General features: G+C 40.9%; 1 protein-coding gene across 1 annotated transcript; it reads left to right on the top strand.

Annotated features, from left to right (window-relative positions):
• Nucleotides 1-2,601: 2,601 nt before the first annotated feature.
• On the top strand, nt 2,602-23,310 carry fam168b (family with sequence similarity 168 member B). The gene is made up of 7 exons (XM_034171514.1): nt 2,602-2,743; nt 5,047-5,134; nt 5,227-5,307; nt 5,424-5,566; nt 6,898-7,096; nt 7,282-7,406; nt 21,965-23,310. The coding sequence occupies exons 2-6, from the start codon at nt 5,065-5,067 to the stop codon at nt 7,392-7,394; spliced, it is 606 nt and encodes a 201-aa protein (XP_034027405.1). The 5' UTR covers nt 2,602-2,743; nt 5,047-5,064; the 3' UTR covers nt 7,395-7,406; nt 21,965-23,310.
• Nucleotides 23,311-25,552: the final 2,242 nt, after the last annotated feature.

The following is a 25,552-nucleotide window of genomic DNA, read 5'->3' as shown; positions in this document are numbered from 1 at the left end:
TTAAACACAGTATCTCCAACCCATTCCACACTTTTTCAGATTTCATGGACACCAATCTGACAGAGGTAGAGAGGATCATAAAATGCATGAAAACATCTACTTGTTCATTGGATCCTTTCCCTACACCACTACTAAAGTCAAACATTACAGCTATTAGTCCTCTAATCAAAGAAATTATTAACCAGTCACTCAAATCTGGTCAGGTTCCTCCAGCTCTCAAATCAGCCATTATTCGCCCTCATCTCAAAAAACCCTCACTCGACCCGAAAATCCTGGCTCAATACCGCCCTGTCTCAAACCTGCCGTTCCTTTCCAAAGTCCTGGAAAAAGTCATATCAGTCCAACTCCATGATCACCTCCACACCCATAACCTATATGAAATATTTCAGTCTGGTTTCCACTCAGCACATAGCACAGAAACAGCCCTGGTCCGCATCATGAACGACCTTCTCATGACTGCGGACCAGGGCTCACTATCTCTCCTCCTCCTACTGGATCTATCAGCCGCTTTTGACACCATTGACCACACCATCCTGCTCCACTGCCTCAACACTGAAATAGGACTCACTGGCACAACTCTCAACTGGTTTTGCTCATATCTCACGAACAGGACAGAATATGTTACACTCGGACAATCCAAATCCAAAACCCATACTGTCAGCTGTGGAGTGCCATAAGGGTCTGTCCTTGGTCCAACCCTTTTTATCATCTACATGCTCCCCCTTGGTCAAATCATCCGTAAACACAAGATTTAATTTCATTGCTACGCAGACGACACACAGTTATACATCAAAATGGACTCCACACTCCCCTCAGCTCTGCCGTCTGCCTTTCAGGCTTGCCTGGAGGAGATGGAAGCATGGATGACTGATAACTTTCTTAAACTAAACACTGACAAAACTCAAGCCATCCTCATCGGTACCCCACATCAAACCCAGTCCTCCTCCCTCACCAGTATTCCCATTCTCTGCCACAACATTCCCCTGTCCACCTCCGTCACCAACCTTGGAGTCAGATTTGACCCACATCTAACCTTTGACACCCACATCCGCCACCTATGCAAAGTCTCCTTCCATCACCTCAAAAACATAGCCAAGCTCCGCCCCTCCCTTTCCCAACCAGATGCTGAGAGGTTGGTCCATGCTTTTGTCTCCTCCAGGTTGGACTATTGCAATGCCCTCCTCGTCAGGACCCCTGGTAAAAACCTGCAAAAGCTGCAGCACATCCAGAACTGTGCTGCCCGGGTCCTGACGAGGAGGCGCAAGTTTGACCACATCACCCCTGTCCTCAGATCCCTCCACTGGCTGCCCATCAAATACAGAATAGAGTACAAACTCTGCCTCCTGACTTATCAGTGCATGCACGGAACAGCCCCTGCGTACCTCAGTGAACTCCTCACCCCACACACCACCTCAAGATCTCTCCGCTCCACCACCTCCTCACACTGCCTTCACCAACCCAGGACCAGACTCTCCACCATGGGAGACAGGGCCTTCCAGGCAGTGGCCCCTCGGCTCTGGAACTCCCTCCCAGAGACCCTGAGGGCCCCACAAAGTGTGGAGGCCTTTAAAAAAGGGCTAAAGACATTGTTATTTCAAAAGGCCTTTTAGATATCTTGTCGTTTGAAATGGTTTTTGAAATCTGTTTTAATTCTGTTTTTAAATCCTTGCTGTAGCACTTTGAGATTTCTTTGAAATGTAAGGTACAATACAAATAAAATGTATTATTATTATTATTATTACTTTATTGACAGACCTCATATATAATATATAAACAGATAAAATAGCAAAATCTTCAGAAATAGATAAAACAATTTTTTCTATGAAAGACATTTATAAAGTTTGCTTAAAATGAGGTTGCAAGAGACACTTTTATACCAATCGCCATTAATTTAAGACCAACATGGCCCATTAACCACTGCGAAAGGAGATGAAAAATATTTTCCAAACAAAAAAGCCGTGAATGAATGTGTCAGATCGTGCATTCAGGTATCAAATCCAGTGCCCAGGTAAGAAAATATACATAAAACAAGTATAGGAATTATTTACAACAGATCAAATTGCAAAATCTTCAGAAATAAATAAAAAATTTTTTTTCTATAGACATTTACAAAGTTTGCTTAAAATGAGGTTGCAGATCCTCATACTCCATAAGTCTGCACCTACCTTACTGTACTTACTATCATAAAAGCATTCAAAATCATGAAAACCTGATAATTACAAATAAATGAGGGATGAATTTCAACTTGAATGATAACTGACATGAAAATGGGTATTTACGTGTGGTTTTCGGTATATAAGTCGCAGCAGAGTATAAATTGCAGGACCTCAGAAACTATTTGAAGTATGAGTATTATGTTTCCAATCATTTTAATATTGCATGATCATTTACAATTGTGGTTGTGTGTTATTCTACTGGCCAGTGCACTTACAAATAAATTATTATTATTACTATTACTACTATGGGAAAAAAATATAGCTCACATAATTGACTTTTGTTGGAACTAATTCTGTGTTGACATGCCAATAAAAAGGGGGTGGAGGAGGGGCATCAAATGGGCGAAAAAAAAAAAAATCTTACTTTCAGTTTAATTTAATATTGGCGCTCACGTGACACCACACGGAAGTGACGCGCCTAGCTCAAAAGAGTTCAGCATCTGTTGGCAGCAACATTAGCTGCTTTATTGGGTTTTTATGCGAGAAGACGAAAACAGCGAACTGACGGACGGGCGAAGCGGTTGATAGTAAGTAATGTGAATGGTTTTTATGCTCATAAGAGAGGTGTTGTGTGCGTTTTGGGGCAGGCTGCCTGTTGGTGTTTGTGCGGCCTGTTGACAAGCTGTCCCCGTCCGCCCGTCTGCTGCCCGGGACGGTCCGGTGGTTTGATGCGGACACACACAGGCAGCTGGCTGCGGCTGATGTACCGTCGGGACACACCGGTGTGAGGAAACACACGTACTTCGTACCAGCAGGCAAACAGACGTAGGAGCTAAGCTAGCTAATGATAACAAAGCCCCGCAGTGTGACCGGTTTTATCCAGCGTTCCCTTACATTCATGGTTTGTTTGATCAGAAACCCACTGCAACCAGTAATCCGCAGTTAATTTAAATATGTAACTCGGATGAAGGTTTTATTTTACTCCACGGGGGGTGTTCGTGAAGTGTAGCTAATTACATTAAATAATGTTTGTCTGTATTTTCAGTTTGAATAAAGGACGCGCAAAGGTGTGCGCAAGAGCTTGCATCAAGTTTTGTTGTCAGTAGTATTTGTCAATATTGCCACTGTAAAAATGTTGTGTAAACACTCAGGCCAGACGTATGGGCTTTATTTTTTTAAGTTTGGCTTTGTTCTGATAATTTATTTTAATTCAGTTTTGTTGTCGTTTTCTTTGAATGCGGAGAATATGGAGGCACTCATAATGATGTCATGTATATTGATCACCACTAGGGGGCGGCCTACGTCATACTCCTTGTGTTATTCATTTGCTTGGATCAAGGAGTCAAACTCATTAAAAACCTCGGGGTGGCGGGGGGCTCTTATTTTTATTTTAAATTTATTTATTTTTTGACTGTAGTGCTTCAGACAGAAGGGCTTATTTGTTTTTGGTAGACAAACAGATTTCACAGTTTCTGCCACTTCTAATAAAAGTTTTATTTTGAATGGAGTGCCCACTAATGCAGTTTGCTCTGTGATTACATGTTTTGATATCCTGATTTTGCTAGAAAATTAAATGAATGCAGCAAAATCATTTTAAATATTGGCGGTATTCATACGTATTGCATAATATTTTAAACTGTACATCTTGGGGTAGTGTTTAATAATTAATTCTGCACATCTTGAGTTTCATGAAATCTTCTCATGGAGCAGGTCTTGCTTGGGGCCAGTCCTTTTTGATTTGAACCTTGATATGGGGTGTTTTTATTGACAACGCAGGAAAATGACTGCATTCTTTTACTGGATAACTACTGCAGTCATAAACTCATTGCAATCCCCCATATATTTGTATTGCCAGTAACAGCTTTAAGAGTCAATATTTTTAAAGTTCAGGCAGGTTTACATTAGGGTATGATTCAAGCCAACTCAGATTTCAACAAAACTTGGCTCAGAGATGGAACCTACCAAGAAACGAACTTTCCCAAAATTTCTCGACTGAAAACCAAACGGTGACCTTGCCAGGGGTCAGCAAAGTTCAAGGCAAGAATACACAAAAACTGATATTTCATTAAATTCCCATCTTTCAAGTGGTGTAACATTCAGCGTTATCAAGTCCCCAAGCTAGTTTAACTATCAAATGACATAGGGAGGCAAACTCTTTCATCTTATATACATATTTGGTTGGGGGATCGATGGCACTGAATATAGGGGGTGCTCAAAGTCTGATCATTTTTGCAAAATTGGCTGTATTTAAAGGCCCATAACCCTCTGCGCCATCAAGACCCCAACCAGATTTCAATGTTATCAACAAATATAGGCCCTACTCTATCAAATGCAACTGAAAAAAATATTGGGGTCTTGATGGCGCTGGCCACCAGGAGGTGCCAAAGAACTTGACTTGCCCAATTTTGAGGAAGTTTAGCGCCAAATGGTGGTCCGCGCCATCAGCCTTTTTTAACAAAATTTGCAGGAGTGGATAAACCAACATCTCTACTTTATATAACAGTTGGCAGAATTTTGGGGACTCCTCTTATATTGATTTTATACCCCTTTAAAGTCAGGTCATTGGTCAGACCTTTGTCTCTCGATCTGTGCCATCTACAGTACAAGAGTTCATGCATGACTTACTTGGATATGCCTGAAATTGCCTTTTTCCTTGGCAGACTTGAGGATTTAGGTATGGAAAATTAACTTCAGGAAAATGTTCTATTGAACAGGACATGTTCACAAGCTTGTTGCCAGAGAAAGTGATACCAATATACATGTATTGGATTGACTGTACATAAGGGAAGGCGAGTCAAAAGAAAATATCATCACATTCATGTGGTAATTCACGCGATTGGGTTAGCATGTGTTCATTGGCCTGAATAATGATATGTTTGTTTCATTACAGCATCTGTAAGCAGCCATAATGAATCCGGTTTACAGCCCTGCACCAACAGGGGTCCCTTTTACTAATTCTAAAGGCATAGGCTACCCAGGTAATGTGAATTGAAATTCTGTTGTAAATACCAGGAAACCAGTTTAAAAATATATATATATATATATATATTTATATATTTTCTTTTAAAAGCTGGATTTCCTGTTGGCTATGCAGCAGCACCTGGATACAGTCCCAGCATTTACCCAGGGGCTAACCCAGCCTTCCCCAGTGGTAAGAAGGAGAGATACTGCTGAACACTTTCAAAATACTCATCTTGGGTTTATAGAAGGACACTATATTTACAGTAACATTTGATGACAATGTTACTTATCTTTCACCATCCTAAGGTTATGCTCCAGGCACTCCTTTCAAAATGTCCTGCTCACCAAACACAGGTAGCATACCACCATATTCCTCCTCGCCAAACCCTTACCCTACAGCTGTGTATCCTGTCAGGAGCACCTACCCCCAACAGAACCCCTATGCACAGGTCAGTATGTTTATAATATCATGATGGACAGGTTCTAACAAAAATTATTGGCATCAGCACACAGGCAGCACTTTATTCAAAAGTATACGTGACAGGTACTAACTGTTATGTTTCCACTGATCAGTCATAATATTGTGATCACTGAAAGCTGAAGTGAATAACATTAAATACCTCATTACAATGGCATCTGTCTGTGGGTGGGATATAGGCAGCAAGTTGTCCTCAAAGGTGATGTGTTGGAAGCAGAAAAATGGGGACACATAAAGATTTGAGTGACTTTGACGTGAGCCAAATGGTGATGGCTAGACGACCGGGCCACAGCATCTCCAAAAGTGCAGCTATTTTGGGATGCTCCCTTACTGTGATGGTTACTACTGATCTAAAGTGATCCGAGGAAGGGAAGCTGGTGAAATGGTACCAGATTCATATGAGATGTGCTGGATAAAATGTGAGATGTGCCAGTTAAACCAGTCCAATTCATAGAGGTTGTACCTTGCAGTGTCCAGTGGAGTCCATGCCTCAGTGAGTCAGGGCTGTTTTTGGTGGGAGGGACCTTCACAATATTAGGCAGGTGGTCATGATTTTGTGGCTGATGGGTGTATTTATTTATTTTTTTTCATATATTCCTATGTCGGTGCTGTACATAAAGTAAATTAACGAAGTTTTTATAATGATCCATTTTGATGGAATGTATATGTTTAATTCATACCTTTTTTTATTTGAAATTATTTCATTGTTAAAAATTTTTTTTCTCCCACTGCTATTACTTTTGAAGGCTCCCTAGAGATGAAACTATGCTTAGTTGATTTGCTGTGCACATCGTTCAACATAAGTTGGTTGTCATAAAAAAAGTCAATATTCTCTCCTTCCTACTTCTCATATCAGAAATTACTTTTCTGCTTTTCTTGTTGTAAATTTAATATTCTTGGGTTTTCATACTTTGTCAAATTAAAACATTTGCTTTAGGAAACTGATAGTCAGCTAGTCAGAGAAACTTAAGAGTAACCACCAAAGCACATAATTATTTGAAGCTTTAATATGCTTAAAAGTAGATTAATAAATTTAAAATCCTGCAGCTGTGTAATCAATTTGCTTTGCCGTATTGTCATTTGCTTGTTATCACTTTACTGCTGCAGATAATCAGTGCCACCAGAGACATTGTTCAAGTCTTCGTCTTTTATTGAATTGTGTTGACACTCCATAATGTTCAAAACTGAATAAACCTCCCTATAATTGAAATTTCAGCACCTGGCTACTGTGAATATCCACACCCACTCTTACAATAAACTGTGGAGAAGAGTTCCAACAGTGCTGTTCTGCTTTGATTTTAGGCACTTATACCCTCACCACAACAAGGCACGTATTACACACAGCCTCTGTATGCTGCACCGCCTCATGTTATCCATCACACGACAGTGGTCCAGCCAAATGGGATGCCTGCAGCCATGTATGCCCCACCCATCCCACCTCCACGCCCCAATGGTGTTGCCATGGGAATGGTGGCCGGCACCACCATGGCCATGTCTGCTGGTGAGCAATGGGGTCTATTTTATTGTCGTTTGAGCTTTGGATCTTGTGGAGTTCTTTATCATGTTGGGCCAATTTGTGTCTTTCAGTGAGAACATACTTCATTAAAAATGTGTTGTTCTTTTAGTAAATGACTGTTTCAAAGCGGCTGCACTTTGTGTGTATTCTCTATCAACTGTGTTTGTCAGGTGCGTTGTTAACAACTCCTTCACCGACACCAGTTGCCCCACACCCGGTCACAGTGCCCACATATCGGGCCCCTGGTACACCGGGCTACAGCTATGTGCCCCCACAGTGGTGAAGAAAGGGCATGGTGAGTAAGACGTTTTAAAATCTGATACATTGGATATGCAGACTAATAAAATAGTCTAGTAAATGTTTTTTTTTTTTTTTTTTTTCCTCACTGCAGTAATTTGAGTGAATTCTACTTTAGTTGTAAATTTTCACTCTGTAGCTCAAGTTAACCTCACTGGTATATTGAGTTGCAGGCTGTTCCATCTGAAGGGGAGATGCTTGAAAACCTGTTTTGGTGCGATAAGATCAGATGTTTATTGCATTTATTACTTGAGTTTAGATGGTTGTGTATTTATTTATTGCCCCCAAATAAATTAAGTTCAGTAGTGGTTGGGGAATATTGCCTTGTCCAGTAATCTGTGCTTGTGGTTAGCCTCTTTCCTTTACATTTACAATGGAGCATTTTGTGGTCGCGTGCCAGATTGCTGTTGGTCTCACAGACCAAATCTGTCACAAGAACCAGTAGTATGAATCACGAACTTGTGGTTCAGGGATACAGTTACATTATTTTAATACACATTTTAGCTAAAGATACAGACGTGTAAAATGCTCAATATGGAGTTTAATATTACCCTTACACTCCAAGATTTTTTTTTAAGTTATAAAATACCTACTTAAGTATTTTACTTCTAAGGTAGTACAAATACTAATTAAAAAAATACTACTATAATTTGTATACATTTTCTACTTCCTTTCATTGTAGGATTTAAGAAATGTCTTTGGCACCACCTGGTGATTGTACTTAAAATATTGTTTATCAGACAGCTGAGCTTTCAAATGAACCAATTTTCACAGGGGCATTAAAAACATAGCTCCCTAGCGTGACTATATGTGGTGCATGGTACAGGTACGTTTGGGGCTTGCAAAGCTCGATTTTGATATTTGCACACAGTGTAATCAGAGGGCAAAGTAAGGCACATGGCAAAAGTAGGTTATGTTTGTCACTGAATTATTCATGGATGTGTTTTGGCCATCACATGAACCTTTTAAAAGCTGGGGTGCACTGCAACCTGGCACATTGCAGTCTCAATTCGGAGGCTTTTTAGTGAGCTAACGCAGTGTGTCAACTGTGGTGCTTGGGGGACCTGACCTGCTCATCTTCCATTGTTCACTGTGCTGCTAAAAGCTCATTCAGGTGTCTATTAGCTGTTGATTGGCAGAGCACTCATGAATCAGCTAACTGACTTCGGGTAGATCGGGGCGAGATGGAACAGGTCAGGGGTTCCCTGAGGTCCATTGTTGGGAACCACTTAGTTAACAGATTTCTTTGCAATACACTGAAGTACAAAAATGGAGAGCAGTCACTAAAACACCCTGTCATGAAGCCGTTTGGGGATGTTTATTTTTTCCATTATTTCACCATTATTTAACATGACAGTGAAACAATAAGAATAGATTGAGTGTTGATGGGCACTAATGTGCACCCCTGTGTGTACAAACTGCGTGTGTGCATTGTGAACAATCCGATGTAAGGCGAACCTGAATATTGAATTGTATAACTAGCAGGAAAACTAAAATTTATACCAGGGGCTACATGTGCTAATACTGGCTTACAATATATTAGGCAAAATACAGTACATTATTATCACTTACTGAGGCGTTGCTGGGCCGGTAGCATAGATTTACATTTATGCTACGTGGCTATACCCGCCCGCTGTGCATAAACTGATGACGTCATAGTGCGCGCAGCCCAAGAACTGTCCGCAGAGGAAAGATGAAAAGGCGAGAAGTATGTGTTGGCCCCAATATGGACATTCCTTATGATTTTATCATGGATAGTCCTACAGTGAACAGCAGCCAAAGCAGCCAGCTTGATGAGGACGCACTGCCGAATTTGGAGAGCAGCGCAGTAGGAGCTAACATGACAAAAGTTAAAGTGAGCCAACTTTTTATGTATGTGTTTGCTGGGTGTCATGCGTTTTTGAAATGACATTAAATAATGTTAATGTGATTCCACGTGTTGTGTATCTCAGTAAGTGATAATAATGCAGGTAACATCCAGTTGTTGTGCGGTCTGCATTTTCAGAGTCCCTCCGTCCATGCCGTTGCTGCAATGTACAGATATTCACCCTTGTCTAACTCAGGCGAATATGTCATTTTCGGTGACTGGGCATGGGCGTCTGGCCTCTGAAAATGCATACCACCCTCCAAAAGCATGTTATTGTATTTTTATTATCACTTTATCGGGGCGTTGCTAGGCTGGTATCGTAGATTTACGTCGACGGTATCTGGCTATACCCGCCCTCTGTGCGTAAACAAATGACGTCATAGTGCCCGTGCAGCCCAAGAACTGTCCGCAGAGGGGGGGGGGAAAAAACAACTGTCCGCAAAGGAAAAGATGAAATGCGAGAAGTGTGTGTTGGTCCCAATATGGATATTCTGGATGATTTTCTCATGGATAGTACGACAATGAACAGCAGCTAAAGCAGCCAGCTTGATGAAGACACACTGGCTAATTTGGAGAGCAGCGCACGGCAGCTAGCCGACATGACAAAAGTTAAGTGAGCCAACATTTTATGTACGTGTTGTGTATCTCAGTAAAAAGTGATAATAATGCAAATAGCATGCTGTTGTCGTGCGACATGCATTTTCTGAGTCCCTCCATTCACGGCCAGTCGCCCGCAATTCGCCCTTGTCTAACTCGGGCGAATATCTGTCATTTTGGGTGACTGGGCATGAATGTCGGGCCTCTGAAAATGCATACTGCCCTCCAAAAGCATGTTATTGTATTATTATTATTATTATTATCACTTACTGAGGCATTGCTGGACTGGTAGCATAGATTTACATTTATGCTACCTGTCTATACTTACCCGCAGTAACGGGCGGGTATCCCAATACCCGTCTGCTGTGCATAAACTGATGATGTCATAACGCATGCAGCTCAAGAACTGTCCGCAGACGAAAAGATGAAAAGGCGAGAAGTGTGTGTTGCTCCCAATATTCAGGTGAATATCGGTCATTTTGGGCTACTGGGCATGGACGTTGGGCCTCTGAAAATGCATACCACCCTCCAAAAGCATGTTATTGTATTATTACATTCTGCAACGTAGCGGGATATGTTTTACATTTAGTAGTCCTCGAGTTGTACCAGGTGATCTACCCAGGTATGTCCTAATTAACATTAAGTACATACTGAGCATTCGCATGCAGGGCAGCTTTTTCATGGTCTATGGTGCAAATAAACCATTGTTGCACTCTGAATGTGCACGCTCAGCAGTGCATACATCTCACATAAGTGTGAACTCCGACTTCTGTTGTTGGCCTGTGTGGGCTAAATGTCAAGTGCATATTCACCTAAAACACAATAGAGGAGCGACTCTCCGGTGCTCAGGAAGACCAAACTCCTGCCAGATCCAAGGCAGATGCCTCTGATATGGATACTTTGATTTACGATAAAGTTAGGAGGTGTCTGCTGAAAGAGCCGCTGGGGATAGACGAGGGCAAGTGAGCGACCTCAAGACCTCTGAGTGCAGGGACAAAGTCCAAGTGGTGAGGTCAAGTTCAGCTGCATCACTGCTTACAGTGCGCCTTTTACTGTTTTTAAACACCTGAAAATATTGAGTTGGTGTTTTCTTTTCATGACAACTGGAGCTGTACGCTATATTCCTTTAGACAAATGAATGGAAAATTGTTGTTGTTGTGTTTTTTTTTGTTGTTTTTTTTTTTAAGCACCCGAATTGTTTATCATGTCATAGCGTGCTACAATCTCCCCTTCCCCTCCTCTCCCAGCCAGCCTCCCGTCCTGGACACCAGCAATGGACTCCCAAAATCTCCTGTATGTTTGTATTGTCAATTCTGTCAGTAGCATGACCCAAGCGGAGGGTCACCCTTTGAGTCTGATCTGCTTGAGGTTTCTTCCTCAAATCATCAGAGAGCATTTTTCCTTACCACTGTCGCCTGCGTGCTTGCTCTGGGGTTTGGTGAAATTAGACCTTACTTGTGTGAAGTGCTTTGAAGCAGCTTTGTTGTGATTTGGCACTATATAAATGAAATAAATTGAATTTAATTACAATTTCCCTGAGAACGTTCTGTGATGGAACACACCGCTGTTTTTGTGGCTTCCCCCCAAACATTTGTGCGAGACATTTCAGTAGTTTTAACACAAGCTATTTTTATTATTGCAATACTGAATGATTTTCACAAATAAAGCTGTGAAAAATATGCACACACAGTGCATGCAGGTTTACAGCTGCCAGCACCAATATTCTCTCCTAAATAGTCTTATACTTCTCTTTGCCACATCTGGGGCACATTTAAGGGACTTTGTCCATCCTTCTTTAGGCAAGTTATGGACATTTGCCGCAGTTTTATCTATAGATTCCGCCATGTTCATATACAGTAGTGTTAAGAATAATAGTAGTGCAATGTGACTAAAGAAATTAGTCCAGGTTGTGAGTATATTTCTTATTGTTACATGGGAAACAAGGTACTAGTAGATTCTCACAAATCCAACAAGACCAAGCATTCATGATATGCACACTCTTAAGGCTATGAAATTGGGCTATTAGTAAAAAAAAAAAAAAAAAAAAAGGTAGAAAAGCAGGTGTTCACAATAATAGTAGTGTGGCATTCAGTCACTGAGTTTGTCAATTTTGTGGAAAAAAACAGGTGTGAATCAGGTGTCCCCTATTTAAGGATGAAGCCGGCACCTGTTGAACATGCTTTTCTCTTTGAAAGCCCGAGGAAAATGGGACGTTGAAGACATTCAGAAGAACAGCGTAGTTTGATTAAAAAGTTGATTGCAGAGGGGAAAACTTATACGCAGGTGCAAAAAAATTATAGGCTGTACATCTACAGTGATCTCCAATGCTTTAAAATGGACAAAAAAAAAAAACAGATGTGGAAGAAAACGGAAAATAACCATCAAAATGGATAGGAGAATAACCAGAATGGCAAAGGCTCACCCATTGATCAGCTCCAGGATGATCAAAGACAGTCTGGAGTTACCTGTAAGTGCTGTGCCAGTTAGAAGACGCCTGTGTGAAGCTAATTTATTTGCAAGAATCCCCCGCAAAGTCCCTCTGTTAAATAAAAGACATGCAGAAGAGGTTTCAATTTGCCAAAGAACACATCAACTGGCCTAAAGAGAAATGGAGGAATATTTTGTGGACTGATGAGAGTAAAATTGTTCTTTTTGGGTCCAAGGGCCGCAGACAGTTTGTGAGATGACCCCCAAACTCTGAATTCAAGCCACAGTTCACAGTGAAGACAATGAAGCATGGTGGTGCAAGCATCATGATATGGGCATGTTTCTCCTACTATGGTGTTGGGTCTATATATCGCATACCAGGTATCATGGATCAGTTTGGATATGTCAAAATACTTGAAGAGGTCATGTTGCCTTATGCTGAAGAGGACATGCCCTTGAAATGGGTGTTTCAACAAGACAATGACCCCAAGCACACTAGTAAACGAGCAAAATCTTGGTTCCAAACCAACAAAATTAATGCCTCACAGATGTGAAGAAATCATGAAAAACTGTGGTTATACAACTAAATACTAGTTTAGTGATTCACAGGATTGCTAAAAAAGCAGTTTGAACATAATAGTTTTGAGTTTGTAGCATCAACAGCAGATGCTACTATTATTGTGAACACCCCCTTTTCTACTTTTTTTTTTTTTTTTTTTTTTACTAATAACCCAATTTCATAGCCTTAAGAGTATGCATATCATGAATGCTTGGTCTTGTTGGATTTGTGAGACTCTACTGGTACCTTGTTTACCATGTAACAATAAGAAATATACTCAAAACCTGGATTAATCTTTTTAGTCACATAGCACTACTATTATTCTGAACACTGTAGCTTACGTGGAGCATGCATGTCTGAGAACTGCTCGCTTAATGCTTTGCGCTCCAAGGCGTTCCACACGTGCGACTTCTGGAGTACTCAGTGAGCATGCACCAAACGGTGTAACAATGGTCTATTCTTTCTGCTGCCTCACAATAGCAGTGCACCAGCACTGTAACTGACCACATACGATTTTAACACCAGTATGCCCAGAGGTCCACAAATGAGCACAGGTCCACTTGCAATTTAAAAAAAAATAAAATAAAGGGGGCACTGCATGAAAATAACAACTGCGTCAGAAGGAATGTTGTAATGACACTTGTGCTTTGTCCTAGTGAGTTGTAATAGTGGAATAATTCTACACCTAATGCTGGCGTGCCCAACTGGTTGATCGCGGGCTGAGTTCCAGTCGATCTCATGAAAAAAAACAAAAAACTGGACTCATTGAGAGAATTAAGCGCTGCTATAAAGGATTGATGCAGAAGGTGGCAGCGGTACACCAATGAGGATGCCGGCTGCTGTTAAATGCCAAAAAATAAACACCATAGAAAAATAAGAGCGACTTTGTCACTAAATTTAGCAACTGTTCAGACCCCTCCAGCGACTTTTTTTCAATAAAGCGATTAGCAAGAAATCTAGTGACTTTTCCTGGTGTTGTTAGAGACTTTTGGCGACACTAATATGAAAGCATATATTTCTATTTAATGAACAGTGGGTGTTGTCGTCCCAAAGCACTCACAGGAGACCGACCGTCTCCTCCACTCGCATGGAAAAGGAGTCAGTCAGCCAGCAGTGAGTTAAACAAACAAAAGGTGAAAAAAAGTAACTCCACTAGAATGTCTCTCTTTGGGGTCACTTTTGTTGGCTCAAAGCCCAAGAATCAACCGAAAGTTCATTTGTATTTCTTATGTAGGGCATAAGGCCAACACACCTGAATCCAATGAAAGACTCGTTAGCAGGCTTTTAACGAGTCTTACGTTGGATTCAGGTGTGTTGGAACAGGGAGACAACTAAGAGTGTCAGGAAGATAGATCTCGAGGACCGAACTTGGGCACCCCTGATGTAGAGTGTTTTTACTCAGTTTTTGTCCCTCCCACAGTTCTCGCAGTCGGACATTTTGGAACTTCCTAGCCTGAAGCGAGCCACCATCTTTGGGGGAATAGAGCAACTTCGGTAACATCAAAAGCAACTCGAACATGCCCAAAAGTTGTTCCGGGTTGTACAGCCAACCAAGAGTTATCCCGAATAGCAATTCTATATTATACCATCTGAAAAATGCAGGCATGAGAAATGGCTCGCTGCAATCAACAGGGTCGCTGTAAATGCCGATGGGAGTATCAAAAAAATAAACAATGGAGTCTGAAGTCTGGTCCTGCTATCTGTGTTCTGCCCATTTCATCTCGTAAGTATGTTGTAGGCATGGGCCGGTATGAGATTTGGACGGTATGATAACCGTAGGCAAAAATACTGCAGTTTCACGGTATTATGTATAGCTTTAAAATGTGCTTTAACAACATTATGGCTACTTGCATATGAAGCGGGCATGATTCAGGCACACTAATTGGCGCAGTGTCTACCGCTACGAGCACTATACCTCTATACCAAAATGTTAGTCTCTCTTTTAGATATGTAGTATCTACCCCGTGGGAAACATGACTTACTTGCTTAGGGAGAAACGTGGCTGGAGTAAGGTCTGGAACTGTGGATGCTCAATATTGGCCCAGTTTCACCAACAAAGTGCTTATAATAGATGTATTTGTCCTTGACATGTTGGTGGGAGAAATTTGGTCGACCACAAGCACAAATTGAGTCCACAGCTTGTACTTCTGTGGTTTCAAAGATGGGATAAAGTTTACTCCTTCCGTGTAATCCTTTGCGGGTATCTTGAATTGCTCCGAGTCCAATTTGAAGGGCTATTCCATGGAAAATAAAACTAAAAAGCCAGCAACTTATCCTATTAAATCAGTAGCCAAAGTAATCCCATACAGCCGACTTGGTCCTTTTAGACAGAGAGAAAAGTTCAGTGCAGGCTTCGCCTCCTTCAGCCATGATGCAGAGCTAGCTAACGTTAGCTGCCTGTTTGTAAACTGAGACAGAGGTGCACGCCAGGGGGAAGGGGGCAGTGCTGCCTCCGCTCTGCCTGTCAAGAATTCTCATAACCCGTTCATTCCATAGGGACGGTATAACGGAATATTTTAGTGGTTTTGATACCGTGGCTTTTTCATACTACGGTATACTGTGTAACCGGTTATCGGTCCATGTCTAGTACTTTTTGTGTGTGTGAATTGAGGTCGTCAGGATCCGTTCACATTTTTCAACAATTTGAAAATTCTGACAAAGCACCAGCTGCAGAAACGAAGCTGGATGACGGTTAAACAATGTCAGCGTAAGTTTCCGGATTTTTTTTTTTTTTTTTTTTTTAGATTGTCTCTCACAGTGGACATGCACCTAAGATGAAAATTTCAGACCCCTCCATGATTTTTTAAGTGGGAGAACTTGCAAAACCGCAGGGTGTTCAAATACTTATTTTCCTCACTGTGTGTGTGTGTGTATATATATATGTATGTATATATATATATATGTATATGTATATATATATATATGTATATATGCACTGCCCGGGTTAACCTGTTTTAGACATAAGCCAAATGCCAATCACTTTAATCAAAACTGCCCAACATTTGTTTTTGTAATGCTGATGTCTTATAAATATAATAGTTAATGGGCTACAGTTTGTCCAGCAGAACTATGAGGTGGACTCCCCAAACTAAGTGGAAATACTTGGTTAAAAGACAAACACATTTGAAGTCCTTCATGCAGACTTTGTTTTGCAATCAATTTTATAACAAAATTACACACAAAAGGTAGGTAACAGTAAATGTAAATATCAATGAATCAAAATTGAGGTAGTGGTGTATTTCACTGTTTTTACATTGCAATTTTACAAACAAAACAGGACAGTCAGGTGCTTAACAGTTGAGAACATAAAGTAGCTGAAGAAATGGATTAAATAAACAAATCAATCAATTTTTTTTTTATAGCGCCAAATCACAACAAACAGTTGCCCCAAGGCGCTTTATATTGTAAGGCAAGGCCATACAATAATTATGTAAAACCCCAACGGTCAAAACGACCCCCTGTGAGCAAGCACTTGGCTACAGTGGGAAGGAAAAACTCCCTTTTAACAGGAAGAAACCTCCAGCAGAACCAGGCTCAGGGAGGGGCAGTCTTCTGCTGGGACTGGTTGGGGCTGAGGGAGAGAACCAGGAAAAAGACATGCTGTGGAAGAGAGCAGAGATCAATCACTAATGATTAAATGCAGAGTGGTGCATACAGAGCAAAAAGAGAAAGAAACAGTGCATCATGGGAACCCCCCAGCAGTCTACGTCTATAGCAGCATAACTAAGGGATGGTTCAGGGTCACCTGATCCAGCCCTAACTATAAGCTTTAGCAAAAAGGAAAGTTTTAAGCCTAATCTTAAAAGTAGAGAGGGTGTCTGTCTCCCTGATCTGAATTGGGAGCTGGTTCCACAGGAGAGGAGCCTGAAAGCTGAAGGCTCTGCCTCCCATTCTACTCTTACAAACCCTAGGAACTACAAGTAAGCCTGCAGTCTGAGAGCGAAGCGCTCTATTGGGGTGATATGGTACTACGAGGTCCCTAAGATAAGATGGGATCTGATTATTCAAAACCTTATAAGTAAGAAGAAGAATTTTAAATTCTATTCTAGAATTAACAGGAAGCCAATGAAGAGAGGCCAATATGGGTGAGATATGCTCTCTCCTTCTAGTCCCCGTTAGTACTCTAGCTGCAGCATTTTGAATTAACTGAAGGCTTTTTAGGGAACTTTTAGGACAACCTGATAATAATGAATTACAATAGTCCAGCCTAGAGGAAATAAATGCATGAATTAGTTTTTCAGCATCACTCTGAGACAAGACCTTTCTAATTTTAGAGATATTGCGTAAATGCAAAAAAGCAGTCCTACATATTTGTTTAATATGCGCTTTGAATGACATATCCTGATCAAAAATGACTCCAAGATTTCTCACAGTATTACTAGAGTTCAGGGTAATGCCATCCAGAGTAAGGATCTGGTTAGACACCATGTTACTAAGATTTGTGGGGCCAAGTACAATAACTTCAGTTTTATCTGAGTTTAAAAGCAGGAAATTAGAGGTCATCCATGTCTTTATGTCTGTAATACAATCCTGCAGTTTAGCTAATTGGTGTGTGTCCTCTGGCTTCATGGATAGATAAAGCTGGGTATCATCTGCGTAACAATGAAAATTTAAGCAATACCGTCTAATAATACTGCCTAAGGGAAACATGTATAAAGTGAATAAAATTGGTCCTAGCACAGAACCTTGTGGAACTCCATAATTAACTTTAGTCTGTGAAGAAGATTCCCCATTTACATGAACAAATTGTAATCTATTAGACAAATATGATTCAACCACCGCAGCGCAGTGCCTTTAATACCTATGGCATGCTCTAATCTCTGTAATAAAATTTTATGGTCAACAGTATCAAAAGCAGCACTGAGGTCTAACAGAACAAGCACAGAGATGAGTCCACTGTCCGAGACCATAAGAAGATCATTTGTAACCTTCACTAATGCTGTTTCTGTACTATGATGAATTCTAAAACCTGACTGAAACTCTTCAAATAGACCATTCCTCTGCAGATGATCAGTTAGCTGTTTTACAACTACCCTTTCAAGAATTTTTGAGAGAAAAGGAAGGTTGGAGATTGGCCTATAATTAGCTAAGATAGCTGGGTCAAGTGATGGCTTTTTAAGTAATGGTTTAATTACTGCCACCTTAAAAGCCTGTGGTACATAGCCAACTAACAAAGATAGATTGATCATATTTAAGATCGAAGCATTAAATAATGGTAGGGCTTCCTTGAGCAGCCTGGTAGGAATGGGGTCTAATAGACATGTTGATGGTTTGGATGAAGTAACTAATGAAAATAACTCAGACAGAACAATCGGAGAGAGAGTCTAACCAAATACCGGCATCACTGAAAGCAGCCAAAGATAACGATACGTCTTTGGGATGGTTATGAGTAATTTTTTCTCTAATAGTTAAAATTTTGTTAGCAAAGAAAGTCATGAAGTCATTACTAGTTAAAGTTAATGGAATACTCAGCTCAATAGAACTCTGACTCTTTGTCAGCCTGGCTACAGTGCTGAAAAGAAACCTGGGGTTGTTCTTATTTTCTTCAATTAGTGATGAGTAAAAAGATGTCCTAGCTTTACGGAGGGCTTTTTTTTTATAGAGCAACAGACTCTTTTTCCAGGCTAAGTGAAGATCTTCTAAATTAGTGAGACGCCATTTCCTCTCCAACGTACGGGTTATCTGCTTTAAGCTACGAGTTTGTGAGTTATACCATGGAGTCAGGCACTTCTGATTTAAAGCTCTCTCTTTCAGAGGAGCTACAGCATCCAAAGTTGTCTTCAATGAGGATGTAAAACTATTGACGAGATACTCTATCTCACTTACAGAGTTTAGGTAGCTACTCTGCACTGTGTTGGTATATGGCATTAGAGAACATAAAGAAGGAATCATATCCTTAAACCTAGTTACAGCGCTTTCTGAAAGACTTCTACTGTAATGAAACTTATTCCCCACTGCTGGGTAGTCCATCAGAGTAAATGTAAATGTTATTAAGAAATGATCAGACAGAAGGGAGTTTTCAGGGAATACTGTTAAGTCTTCTATTTCCATACCATAAGTCAGAACAAGATCTAAGATATGGTTAAAGTGGTGGGTGGACTCATTTACATTTTGAGCAAAGCCAATTGAGTCTAATAATAGATTAAATGCAGTTTTGAGGCTGTCATTCTCAGCATCTGTGTGGATGTTAAAATCGCCCACTATAATTATCTTATCTGAGCTAAGCACTAAGTCAGACAAAAGGTCTGAAAATTCACAGAGAAACTCACAGTAACAACCAGGTGGACGATAGATAATAACAAATAAAACTGGTTTTTGGGACTTCCAATTTGGATGGACAAGACTAAGAGACAAGCTTTCAAATGAATTAAAGCTCTGTCTGGGTTTTTGATTAATTATTAAGCTGGAATGGAAGATTGCTGCTAATCCTCCGCCTCGGCCAGTGCTACAAGCATTCTGACAGTTAGTGTGACTCGGGGGTGTTGACTCATTTAAACTAACATATTCATCCTGCTGTAACCAGGTTTCTGTAAGGCAGAATAAATCAATATGTTGATCAATTATTATATCATTTACCAACAGGGACTTAGAAGAGAGAGACCTAATGTTTAATAGACCACATTTAACTGTTTTAGTCTGTGGTGCAGTTGAAGGTGCTATATTATTTTTTCTTTTTGAATTTTTATGCTTAAATAGATTTTTGCTGGTTATTGGTGGTCTGGGAGCAGACACCGTCTCTACGGGGATGGGGTAATGAGGGGATGGCAGGGGGAGAGAAGCTGCAGAGAGGTGTGTAAGACTACAACTCTGCTTCCTGGTCCCAACCCTGGATAGTCACGGTTTGGAGGATTTAAGAAAATTGGCCAGATTTCTAGAAATGAGAGCTGCTCCATCCAAAGTGGGATGGATGCTGTCTCTCCTAACAAGACAGGTTTTCCCCAGAAGCTTTGCCAATTATCTATGAAGCCCCCTCATTTTTGGACACCACTCAGACAGCCAGCAATTCAAGGAGAACATGCGGCTAAACATGTTACTCCCGTCCGATTGGGGAGGGCCCAGAGAAACTACAGAGTCCGACATTGTTTTTGCAAAGTTACACACTGATTCAATGTTTAATTTTAGTGACCCCGATTGGCGTAACCGTGGTGTCATTACTTGCCGACGGTGAATTACAATCTTACCAAATTACGCTTAGCCTTAGCCCGTAGTTTCAAATTTCCTTCAATGTCGCCTGCTCTGGCCCCCGGAAGACAATTGACTATGGTTGCTGGTGTCGCTAACTTCAACATTTCTCAAAACAGTCGGCAATAACCAGAGTTTGATCCCGGCGGGGTGTGTCGTCGAGTGGGGAAAAACGGTTAGAAATGTGAACGGGTTGGCGGTGTACACGGGGCTTCTGTTTAGAACTACGCTTCCTCCTCACAGTCACCCAGTCGGCCTGCTTTCCCGGCTGCTCGGGATCTGCCAGAGGGGAACTAACGGCGGCTAAGCTACCTTGGTCCGCACCGACTACAGGGGCCTGGCTAGCTGTAGAATTTTCCACGGTGCGGAGCCGAGTCTACAATTCGCCCAGCCTGGCCTCCAAAGCTATGAATAAGCTACACTTATTACAAGTACCGTTACTGCTAAAGGAGGCCGAGGAATAACTAAACATTTCACACCCAGAGCAGAAAAGTGCGGGAGAGACAGGAGAAGCCGCCATGCTAAATCAGCTAAGAGCTAGTAGCTGCACTAAGCTAGCGGATTCCTAAAAACACGCAAAGTGAATAATGTGTAAATAATTTAGAGGTGATTCAGCAGAAGGAGTGCTTTAGTTAAGGCACGTGAAGATTACACTGGGAAACAAATCGTTATCTAGATAACTAGATCAGTCTAACTGCGCAGATTAAACAGCTAACAGATACAGCAAAACACCGCTGTGCTCCGGAACAGGAAGTGATACAGTACCGCAGTGAGACATATACATATATGGCCAACACATATACAGGGCTGGAAATTTTAATCTGCCTGGTCATACCCACAGACGACTATTTTGGGGGTAATTTTTAGTTCAACTTTAAAAAAAAAAAAAATAGTACCAGTTTGTTCCCGTGTCATGAGGATTCAATATATATATATATATATATATATATATATATATTATATATATATATATATATATATATATATATATATATATATTTTAGGGCTACATATTATAGTTTGCGAGTTTATCCCGGACAGACAGATACACGTAGCCCTTTATGTATATAGGTACATAAAAGAATACTCATGATGAAGTATGTGTAGATGTCTTTGTAATCAATCTCTGGCCATTGTTTAGGATCCTCTAACCAGTCTGCAATAATCTTATATGGGTATTTTTGGATTCCTGTCAACTCCAGCTTCTTTCTGTATCGATTCCGTGCCTCAGGTGGCAAATTCTCTTCGTATCGATACATCATCAAAAAAACAAACTTGGAAGCAAAGAACTTTGTGGACGTGCTCACATTTTCCCCAAACAAAAATGGCGCCTAGAAATTACGTCACGTGTGACGTCACGATGACTGCGAGAATGTTATTCTTCTCTCCTACAGCGTCAGATTCTTTGTCATTGTAACCAGTACAGTGAAAGTTTAGGTGCAAGCCTTTCAGTGCAAATGTAAACCACGTGCCTACTTGAAAGGTCTGAAGAAGAAAAGAAAAATAAACATAAAATTTAACTGAATGAAAGAGAACGCAAATTAAGGGGAAAAAACAGTTATGCAAATTAGGCGATTACATCATTTGTTGTTACGGGCCAGTCTGAGGCCTACTTGTGCTTATTCTTTGCACCATATACATTAATTTCAATAATGTATTATTATTGTTAAAGCTTTATTTGTGCTAAAAAATGATTATTTTGTGGTGACGCTATGGCTTGGTAGATATCGATACACTTTCAACTTTAAAAGTATATCTTGGTTCAAAAAAGGTTGGACACCCCTAATGGATTCAGTGTAATGACGTGTACATATAATGCATGTCAAAATCAGATATATTTTTAGGTGTAGTGTTTTTGTCACAGTTCTGTAATGTGAGCAGCAGATTAATCACTTTCATACCCAGCACATTGTTCTCTCTGCAGGTCAGAAGATGGTAGTTATGCATTCACACTCTACTCCAGTGTTTCTCGCTATTGGTGATGACCTGCCCTGCTGGTGTCTGCAACCAGTTCTACTTCCAGCAAAATGTGAATTTGATTCTCAACTACATAGACAGAGGCCCATTGATAGTAAGGGGGTGCAGAATAGGCCCACCCTCATCCCTCATGACCCTCTTATTAATGACATAAGGCTGCACTTACCTGTCACCCCAGCGCCAGCATCTCTGCAAACTACTGCATATCTCACATCAAATGTCTAAAGCCTCCATGCACACTTTTTTGTGGACTGTCATGCAGATTTTTATATCTTCTATTCTTTACATGGTGAAAAGGGAGCTTGGATTTGTTTTTCAGTTGTATTTTTTTGGTTGTTTTGTTTTTGGAGGTAACATGATGAATTTGAGTGAGTGTGTGTGTGTGTGTATAGATATGAAGTCATGCTAGCTCAATCTACCTGCTGTGACATGCAAAACCAACAAAATGCACACATCCAAAGGAAACAAAATAATCAGCAGTGACTATGTCCTAAATGTGAAAAAAAGATTCAGTGTTTGTTCATGCAAAAAATGTAACTCTGCAACAAAGCGCAGACTAACTTGTACTATTTTCACTGCTTTGTGTTTGGATAAGTGATGCTACAAGGTTTTTATCATTTCTCTGTGATGCTGTGCATTTTGTCTTAATATTTTTTGGGAAAAGATAGGATTTTTGTGCCTCTGACAGCCATTCCAACACTTAATCATTCTGAGCTCTCCCCAGCTTTTCCAAAGGCTTGAAACCGGTTTCAGTCCTGTATTGAAACACCTGGAGCTGATAGAAATTGAACAGAGTACTTATTGTAGCCAGAAATGTTTCCAGTGGGAGAAAAGCAGCAGAAGATGGTGGAAATGATTTTTCGCCTGTTGGATGAAATTGAGCAAAGTATGTGTGTGAGTGAGTGAGAAAGGAGAGGAAAATAAAAACCATTAAAAAATGGTGTGCCATAAGTGGAACATACGCCTACAGTGTTTGACCAACATATCCCAGTTTGTTCTTCCCGAGTAGATCTGAAGCACTACATCATGAATTCACTGCTGATGTTTGACTTAAGAAAAGTAAATGTGTGAATAGCACTACTGAAAGAAAGCACTAATTCAACAGATACCTTTTTGACATCGCTCGCTGTTTTACCTCAAAGTTCCAGGCTAACGTGACTATATCGCTGTCTCAGACTAGCTTTTTCAATGTTGCCTCAGTTAAACAATCTGTTTTGTAAATGTTACTTTTGTGATTTTTGGTTCTTGTTTTGTATTCTAAAGAAAAACAAAATAAAAATGCATAACAATCATCTTCCTCTTTGTGTCATTGCCTCAATTTTTTATTATTTTTATTATAATCTGTTTGTAATCCGTTTACGTGTGTGGGTGTTTTTTTTTCGGGGGGGGGGGGGTTACTTATCACTCACTCACCTTCAACCGCTTATCCGGGGTCAGGTCGCAGGGGAAACAGCTCCAATAGGGGACCCCAAACTCTGACTAGATGATCCCAAGGTATTCCCTTGGCTAGTATGGAGATATAATCTCTCCACTTAATCCTGGGCCTTCTCTGGGGTCTCCTCCCGGCTGGATGTGCCTGGAACACCTCCCTTGGGAGGCATCCTCACCAAATGCCTGAACCACCTCAGCTGGCAAATGTCAATGTGAAGAAGTAGTGGCTCTTCTCCGAGCTTCTTACGGATAACTGAGCTTCTCACCTTATCTCTAAGGGAGACACCAGCCACTCTCCTGAGGAAACCCCTTTTGGCCGCTTGTAGCCGCAATCTAGTTCTTTTGGTCATGACCCAACCCTCATGACTGTAGGTGAGAGGAGGAGCGAAGATTGACCAGTAGATCGAGAGCGTCACCTTGTGGCTCAGCTCCCTTTTCGTCAGTACAGTAAAACAAATGCAACATTGTCCCTGCTGCGCTGTTTCTCCGGCCAGTCTCAAACTCCATTGTTCACTTGTAACAATACTATGCTAATAGCACCACATCATCTGCAAAAAGGACTGATGAGACCCTCAGTCCACCAAAATGAAGACCCGACTCCCCCGACAAAGCCTTGATATACTGTCCATGAATATCACAAACAGGATTGGTGACAAGGTGGAGGCCAACCTTCACCGGAAGCAAGTCTGACTTTACCAAGGATCCGAACACAGCTTTCGCTTTGTGAGTATAGAGATTGGATGGCCCTGAGAATGGACCCCCTCACTCCATACTCCCACAGCATCTCCCAGGGTATTCGATCATACAGTGCATCCAGAAAGTATTCCATGCTTCACTTTTTCCTCATTGTGCCTTATTCCAAAATGGAGTAAATAATTTTTTTTCCCCTCAAAATTCTCACAACACCCCATAATGACAAAATGAAAAAAATTGAAATTTTCGCAAATTTATTAAAAATAAAAAACTAAGAAATCAAATTCACACCCTTTGCAAAATACTTTGATTTACTTTTGCCTCAATTCTTGAATATAATGCTACAAGCTCGGCGCACCTATTTTTCGGAAATTTTGTCCATTCCTCTTTACAGCACATCGGTGCACAGCCATTTTCAGATACCTCCAGAGACATTAATCAGATTCAGGTCTAGGCTCTGACTGGGCCACTCAAGGAAATTCACAAAGTTGTCCTGAAGGCACTCCTTTGATATCTTGGCTGTGTGTTTAGGGTCATTGTCCTGCTGAAAGATAAACTGTCACCCTCGTCTGTGGTCAAGAGCACTCTGGAACAGGTTTTCATCCAGGATGTCTCTGTACATTGCTGCATTCATCTTTCCCTTGATCCTGACTAGTCTCCCAGTTCCTGCCACTGAAAAACATCCCCACAGCATGATGCTGCCACCACCATGCTTCACTGTAGAGATGGTGCCTGGTTTCCTACAAACGTGCCTGGCATTCACGCCAAAGAGTTCCACCTTTGTCTCATCAGACCAGAGAATTTTGTTTCTTGTGGTCTGAGAGTCCTTCAGGTGCCTTTTGGCAAACTCCAGGCAGGCTGCCATGTGCTTTTTACTAAGGAGTGGTGATACTGATCATTTAGCCATAAATTTCATAGTAGTTGTCCTATGCCCAGAGGCTATATTGTGCATTATAATATAAACTGGCCAGCTCAGGTGAGATGTGCAATCTGAAACAAATCATTTTGTTAAAATTTTCCAGTGGCCATGTATTCACAACAGCGTCAGCAATGTGCAGATGAATCAAGATTAAATAGGGAACGATAATGTGACTTGCAGTTGCATCGCACTCAGCTGTGCATTTAATGTAACTGATTAATATGCATATTTACATTTTTTAAGTTTTAGTTTGGTTTAATCAATATCATCATTAGACATGGCAGTAGAAAGTGGGGCTCTATGGGATGACTCCTGGTCGGGATTCTCCTACACTTCGCCAGGGTCAAATCCTGTATGTTGCACCATATTTATTATAACCTTTATTTAAGCAGGCTAGTACCATTGAGATCAAGATCTCTTTTGCAAAGTTTCAAATCCATCTAACTTGCAGGTCTTTAAAAGCAGGAGGAAACCCATGCAAACACAGGGAGA

This window comes from Thalassophryne amazonica, chromosome 1 (genome assembly GCF_902500255.1).
Source record: "Thalassophryne amazonica chromosome 1, fThaAma1.1, whole genome shotgun sequence".
NCBI classification, from domain to species: domain Eukaryota; kingdom Metazoa; phylum Chordata; class Actinopteri; order Batrachoidiformes; family Batrachoididae; genus Thalassophryne; species Thalassophryne amazonica.
Note: the sequence above shows the minus strand (reverse complement) of the source record. Positions and strands in the feature narration are given on the sequence as shown.